Source organism: Pygoscelis adeliae, unplaced genomic scaffold, assembly GCF_000699105.1.
Source record: "Pygoscelis adeliae isolate BGI_AS28 unplaced genomic scaffold, ASM69910v1 Scaffold339, whole genome shotgun sequence".
Lineage (NCBI taxonomy): Eukaryota > Metazoa > Chordata > Aves > Sphenisciformes > Spheniscidae > Pygoscelis > Pygoscelis adeliae.
Window position 1 is genome coordinate 24,118 of NW_008825544.1, and position 7,605 is coordinate 31,722.

A 7,605-nucleotide genomic window follows, 5' to 3' on the forward strand; every position below is an offset into this window, starting at 1 on the left:
GACAGCACGGCCGCCCCGTGCCAGCCGCCTCCTGGCCGGCCCTAAACGGGGCCAGCAGCCAAGGGAGAGCGCTCGGCTGCAGCCAGCCCGGTTTGCCTGCCCTGCTGAGACGCCCCAAACTTTAACGTTCATTGTAAACTAGGAGTAGCTCCGAGTGGTTTAGGAGAGGCAGAGGGCAACGCCATCCCCAGCTCTTATCTGAGGGACACACAGCGGGCCAAGCGGCTGCTGAGGGCTGAAGATGATCTCTGCCCGTGTTTCTGCCCGAATGACAGGCACGCGCTGCCTTGGAGCCCGTAAAACTTTTCTGGCTCCAGCTACGGCAAATGCCCTGAGTGGACATAGTAGCCTCAAGGAAGCCACAAACTGATCAGTTTCGAGAACCAGACCCCAGAGATGTGGGAATAAAAAGGCGATGCAAAGCCATGGGGCAGGCCAGGAACTCATCTTGATCGATTCTGCCTCCCAGCCACTAATCCTCCCTAATCTCCTATTTGGTGGCATGTCACAACTCTCCCATCTGATCATTTGGTCTGCACTAACCCTCCTGGGTCACTGAAAGCTCTTCTTAGCAGCTTGGCTTGCAGTGGGACTCCCCCGGCAGGTAAGAGCACAGGGCTGGTGAAGCCAATAGCACAGGCAGGCAACTCGGCCTTGTCACCCACCAACACTGTGGAGGCAATACAGCTACACACAGCCAACGGTTCCTCTGCAGAGACCTCCAGCGCACTCTGCTTGTGGGCCCTCCTCACTGGAGCACGGGATGCGGGGACCATCACAGAATGCCACCATTTGACCACACATCCATCCCCTCCCTGCAGCTCTTTCGCACCACAGTCCGTTTTACACCCTAGTAAGAACGGGCTGAGCCAGAACCAGCTCCCTTCCCGTAGCCTCTCCAGATCCCTAACTCACTTCCTCCGCTCTCTTCCTCCTTCCCCTACCACGCCACCCACGCACCTCACCTCTCCTCGTTGAGGCCACACATGCGAATCCGCTCTGTGCTGGTCCAGTTGTGCACCCCACTATAGAGAGGTGCTGTAGAGATCATGACAGCTGCTCGTCACCGACCGGGACCTGCTGGGGCTCGAGGGGCCGCTCTGCCTACAAAAGAAAAACAGAGGATTGGTAACTCTCCCCGGGACGCTTGCATTCAACCACACTTCAGAGAGTCATCCCCAGCTTCGCTGCCAGGCAGACGGGGTACAACGCCCGAGATGCTGCACGTCTGTCTGGAAGAGGGCTAGAAGAAATCAGCAGCGCCTTGGGACAGAAGTCACAGTCCGCTCGTCCTCATATTAAACAACTTTATTGCCAAAAAGCCTCTGGCTACCCTGAGAGTTTCACACGGGTGTCTTCATGCACACACACACACCCCCCTTGAAAGATTCCTCCACTTTTCTTCTCCCTCCAAAGGGACCTCCAGCACCGGGTAGCAAGCCGCAAGACAGAGCTTTACCCAAGGTGATGGCCTGTTAAAATGCTGACGTCCCCAAGGCTTCATAGGACTTTCATAAACCAGCCCACGGTGGGTTCAAAGGGGAAAGCTTCAAACAAGGAGGCAGCTGGGGGACCCTGGAGGGGAGCAGAGGTTTGCCAACAGTGCTGCCAGACGTGCCGTCAAGTGATTATCCCCTCACTCTGTCAGGAAGGTGCTGGTATTCAGTGGGGTTACGGGTGGAAAACATGAGGAAATCCAGAGATTCGTGAGCATCCAAGACGCACCGTCGGCTGGGTGGAGCTTTTGAGGGAGAACGTTGCAGCCAATCGTGCAGCGCTGGGTGTTCAAGCATTAAGGCAGCTTTGCTGCTCAAGTCGTATCAGGGAAAAAGCAACGAAGGAAGAGAGGATCTACTGTGCTAACAAGTGGACTCGGTCAAACCAGGCAGGACTGACTGCAAAAGCCACAGAGATGCTGTCAAAGAGGTTCTTGGTTCAGAAAAATACTAAACACCCGAAGGTAAAAGCAGGCACAGAGCCACGGCAACGCTCTCGGTGCAGCGGGTGAGAGTGGGAAGAAGCTGAAAGCGACACGTGATCCCAAATCTCTGTCAGTTTTCTTTTCCCTGACAAACTCCTGGCGACACAAGCTCTGAACAGGACAAGAAGCAGCTTGCACCATCCGTTTATGCTGAAACGAGCCGCGCAGGGATCTACCGGCCAGCAGCTCAAGGGATCGAGCCGTGGAATTGAATGACTCCTCCGAACGCAGCTGCTGCTGGGTATCCTCACCTCAGCCCAAACATGCCAGTGGGGATCCTCCAGACAGAAAAGAAGGGCCAGGCACATAGGAGAAATCGGGGCAAGGCAGCTCGTTTGCAAAAAAGAAGCGACAGACCCATCTGCACGTACGAGGGCACAAGTGAGCAAACAGACTACGGAAATCAGAGGTCAGGAGAAGAGGGGGAAACCTGCTAAAAGACACACACTGTAAGATGGAAGAAGTACTATATAATGAAGGGGGAGCCGGGCAGACGCTAAAACAGAGAGCAGGGTCATACCCAAAGAGAATGAGAGGTGGCTTGGAGCAGGAAGGGGAGGAGTCTTTTGGTGCTTGGAGAGAAATACAACATAAAGGAAATAGGGGAACAAACAATCTGCGGGGATTTCACCATCTTAGGCTAAACTGAAAGAAGGGGAGGAGAAAGGTTCTGCCCCTGAGCACAGTGGCAGGACAGATGTTTCGGGAGAAACCAAAAGGGACCTTCTGTGCAACGGGGGAAGGGGACGCGTACGGCTGCGCAACGTGGAACAGAAGTTGGAGACGAGCTGAAGCCTCAAAGCACAGATCAGGTGTGACCGGAGAATAGGTCTGGCAAGGGAGAAGTGATAACAGGTTGGTGTGAGGAGCTGGGAGAAACAGCACGTTTTGAGTACTCAAGTAAGAGCTGGTCAACAGAGGAGGCACGACAGCCACGAGAAGAGAGCCGGGAGGACATAGCAACAGAGATAGACACTGTTTCATGAATTCTTGGCCTCTGTCCTCTACGGATGATGTGGGACACGTGCCAAAGACAGGCATTTCACAGGGAATGAAGAAGAACAGAAGAGAAAAAGAATCGAGATTTCAACTAAGAGAAGGAATAAAACGGGGGAAAAACAACAGATGTGGTCTCAAGCACAAACCAGAGCGAACAGTGAAAGAACAGCATCCTTAAGAAGGCGGACCAGGAAGTTTATTGAGAAATAGAGGGATGAGCAGCCTCCCGATGCAACGCCGAACCAGAAAGAGCAACTGCAGCCTCCCTGGGTCAAAACACACTTTTAGTCAAGTCGACACAAGGAAACCAAGCAAATCTCTCGTCTACACTGGCGCAGCTTGAAGCGACTTTAAACGGATGTAATTAAACTAGTAGGAAGCCCTTGGAGAACACAACTAGGGCATGGTTTCACATGCTTGTCTTCGAGTAGAAGAAGCTGTTGAAGAAACTGTTGAAGCCCTCCTCTCCCCTCACCCCTTCAACCATGTCACTGAAACTGTGCGGTGTTCCGGTAAACTTCTCCAGGGAGTTGATCTCTGTTTAAAACCTTTTTTTTTTTTTTCCTCCCCCCTGACTGGACTGGTTTTAACCCATACTAGCTCCGAGATCAGGTTCACCAAGAGGGAGAGAGGGCACAGCCTGGCACAGAATCTGCTTAATCTGCTACGCCTGCCAAAGGAAGTGTATATGAAACCACAGTCTTATTTTGATTTAGCTAAATAGGTGCCCAGCCAATTCTAATTAACTCCAAAGAAAACTAGTTTAGAACGAAATGAGAATATCAACACAGCATTTTGCTTGGAGAAGCTCGTGCGATATTAAAGCTCCTTCACCTCACAAAACAAAACGTGCTCTAAGAATGCGAACAAGAAAGGTGCCGAACGCGTTCACCTACAACAACAAGCCCTCGGAGAGATTTTCAATGAAACTAGCGTGGTGAATTAAAAGCAAGGGGTTTTTTTGTTCATTAAGACAAAACCTCTCATCGTTTTGCAAAAGGAGAGGGTGCTACTCTGCAAACCAGTCTCTTCCAGGCTCCAGAAAAAGCAAAGCAGAAGATGCTTTCCCTGTAGTGAAAGCATGCTTTTACTCAGGTTAGCGATGACTTAGCTGCACGTGGAAGTTCCCTTGGACTAAGTCAAGAAATTACTGTCTCTTCCGAAATACTGCTATACAGCCGATGAAAACAAGTTTCCTGAAATGAAGTTCTTCGAGAATGAGTATTTTCTAATAATTATCTCTAGACAAATCCTCCTAGCACTAAAACCCCAACGGCGCCAAGACAACCGTAGTTTCAACACAGGCCGAGCTGAGGATGGCAGGACAAGCTGCTGTTGCCTTCACCTACCAGCTCCCACACAGCTGAAGAGAATTAAGCCCACGTAATCTCCATGCTGACCCCTGTTAAAATCCTGCCTGCTCCCTAGCTCTCGGGGATCCTAACTTGAGTTGCCCGAGGTGAGGCTTCCTAATTAAGCTTTCCTCTGCAACACTGCCCCTCACACTCACACCTCCCACCCCAGCATTAATGCGGCAGAGGGGTACGGGAGTTGCAAAGTAGATTTGCAAGCTATCCTCCCAAATAACAGTGATTCCTCAGCCGGATCAGTTCCCTGACCTGACTCAACGCTCAGCTTCTCAAGCGCTTGCGTTGGCAAACACGTGAGGCAACTTCTCCGGGCTGCCACTGAACTTCCAGCCACAGGTAGCAAAGAGTTTGTTTTTTACCGGAGGGTTTGGTACTGTCGGTGTTTGCCCTAACATGTCACGTCTACATCGCCACGTGGTCTAACCCACTTTCGTACTGCCTTGACCAGGCTCACCAGAGCCACCATCTTCTACAGCCGTCCACCTCTACGGCAGCTGGGGTTGACCCAGACCTGCTGGTACAGAAAGGGGCTTTCCCCTGTTCCTCACAGAGACACCTTGTGCCAGCCACTTTCTTCACACTGCAAACACATTCCGCTTTAGGACCGTGCTGCCTTGACCCCCCAAGAAGCTTTTCATGTATTTTCCTGCTCTGTACATTTCCAGGTACTAAACCGACTTGGATTTCAAGATGCTTACCTTTCCTCTCCCCCATCCCAGCACCAGCACGTGAGCTACGCGCCAACAGATCGCCACTGCCTCAGCTGCACCCTGCAGGCACAAGACAACGGGTACCGAAACGCCAGCAGCCAGTCTCCTAAAATCCCCCAGCGCAAGGCTTCCCTCCGCCTGGGCTCTGGGCAGGCATATCATCCCCCGACACAGGTAGGAGAGCGCCGCGCGACGGCATCGAGCGAAGGCCCGGCGAGTGGCGATGTGCACCGTTGCCAGCAGCCGGGGTTCAGACAACGGCACAAGCCTCCCCGGGGCGAACAGCAGCTTCGCCTTTCACCAGCAACGGGGCGAGCCTCGCGAGGCCGAGGGCCAGCTCCGGAGATCCCGCCGTGGATCGCGTCGGTAGGAACTTGGTGCAGCTCGGCAAACAGAGCGATGCGCTCGGCTGGGCTCCGGGTCCTTTACAGACGCGGTAAAAGGCTGCCCGCCGGTGGTGCCTCCTTTCGCTCCGGCAATGCTCTCGGCTGCTACGTTAAGTGGGCCAGCGGCACAGAGGAAGGAAAGGGAGACTTTTTCCAGCCCTAGGGTATCGGAAAGGAGAAAGCCCGACACATCCCTCTGCAGCAAGAGATCGGGAGAACGCGGTCGCTGGCCTTTCCACGGTGCTGTACGGCTCCTTTGGCCAGGGGGCACTGTGGAAGGCCCGGAGGGATGCACTTTGACCCTGGAAACACACCCGCAGGAGATACCTTTGTAACATTCATTCCCGGAGAGCCGGGAAACCTCGAAGGCAGGTTTTTTCCCCTCTGGATGGCTACAAAATGTAAAACTACGTGGGCTGCTGGAAACTCCAGCGGGACGCCCGGCTCGGGGCGCATCACCTGCAACCCGGCTACTTCGACGGGAGCGAAAGCAGCGGAATAAGGCGGCACGCGCCCCTGCGGCTCTCCAGCGGGGCTCGGATGGGCCGGAGGGAAACGGTCTGCATCGGCGGGAACGGCCTCCTTCACTTGCGATAGTTTGTTCACTTTGGCAATCTTCGTTGCCATTAGTAACACAGGCGAGAAATTATATTTGTTTTTATATGTGATTGTCGGGCGTCCATGTGAGGTACAGAGGTCCAGAGCGAGTGCCGATCCTGAGAGTTGCCCGAGATGCCTCAGCAGGGATTCGGCTCTGAGCATTGCTTCAGAAAACCCCCTTAAAGCAAACTGCTTACAAAACCCCAAAAATTAAATAAAAAATTAAATTTAAAAAATCGTGACGATCCTCTCGCAGGGCTCACAACGGGCGTGATACACGGCAAGGGAAAAATTTAAACAAGAAAACTGAAAAAAAGGGAACAGTTTGTCTTATATTATGTTACCACTCACGCAGAGGTCAGAAACTGTAGCAGAATTGACCAGGAACAACCAGTGTGGAACAAAATCCAGCAAGGGCAGGCCAGGCCACCTCCGCTGTCCGTCTCGCCGGGAGCCGGTGCCAGGCGCAGGGTCCGGCCCGCGGCCCGCGCGGCAGCCCCCAGCTCAGTTTGGGTTTGCCGATGGCTGAGCCGGTGCCAGGCGCAGGGTCCGGCCCGCGGCCCGCGCGGCAGCCCCAAGCTCAGTTTGGGTTTCCCACTGGCTGCAACAGCAGCCCCGACTGCTGCGGAGCTGAGCCAGGCTTTGCCTACACGCATTTGCTTAAGCTGATTTAAAGACACAGTAACACCGTGAGTAATTATAGATACTCAGCACGATGAATTGGAAATAAAAAAGAGAAAATCCATCCCCATTCTAAAAAAAAAAAAAAAAAAAAAAAAGTTTGCGCGCAATTCTAGTCCTTTGATAATAAGTCCCAGCTGCTGGACGACTGGTGTCACCAAACCCTCGCTCGCTCGGGACAGCCAGGCGGTCCCCACAAAAGCCCACCGTCGCATATTTTTAAGGACTGAAAAAAAGAGCCACTAAGGGAGGGGAGCGTTAAAAAAATTCTGTCTCTGAGAAGGCGCGCATCGTCCGAAATACCGCAACCGAAGCGCAGCCTCCCGTCCCCGGGAGACGAGCTGGCACGCCAGAGCCCGGAGATCCCAAGGGCAGTTTCATTCTGAAGGCCAAACCACGCCAGAGTCTGGTCTCTGAAACCCTCCCAGAAACGGGTCTCCAGACCCAGGTGACAGTGACAGAGCCGGTGCCCTCGACAGGCACCACGCAGCCTCCAGCACAGCGCTGGCACTGGGACCGGCTAAACCCAAAGGCTGGCGATGAGAAAGGCAGGGCGGGGAAGGGAGGGCTGGTGCAGACATGGCAAAAAAGATGCAGACAAGCTGCAAAGGGCGCGGGATGCACCGGCCCTTCCCTCGCGCAGATCCCCCCTAACTCCGGCGGCGGCCGGCGAGGACGACGGTGCTGGAGAGCGGATGCTCTGGAGGGAGGAGAAACTTGCTTCCTCCTTATTTTAGCCTGGAAGACCTTTTCCCGGTGCTTTTCTGAACTGGCTTCACCCACGCTCGGACGACGGTACCGATGCCGCTCCCCGAGGAGGCAGCAATAAACCTCCCAGGCATCGACACCCCATCGAAGGAGTTTTGGTTTCCCCTCCG

General features: G+C 53.8%; 2 protein-coding genes across 2 annotated transcripts in view; both read right to left on the reverse strand.

Annotated features, from left to right (window-relative positions):
* BCORL1 (BCL6 corepressor-like 1) overlaps window positions 1–1,051 on the reverse strand; it is a 19,650-nt gene extending 18,599 nt beyond the window's left edge. The window contains 1 exon segment of the mRNA XM_009331998.1: window positions 966–1,051. Within this exon segment, the coding sequence (XP_009330273.1) occupies window positions 966–1,051 (86 nt within the window).
* Window positions 1,048–7,605, reverse strand: part of UTP14A (UTP14, U3 small nucleolar ribonucleoprotein, homolog A (yeast)) — a 32,165-nt gene continuing 25,607 nt past the window's right edge. Inside the window, exon 14 of the mRNA XM_009331999.1 lies at window positions 1,048–1,104. Within this exon, the coding sequence (XP_009330274.1) occupies window positions 1,048–1,104 (57 nt within the window). The remainder of the gene's footprint in view (window positions 1,105–7,605) is intronic.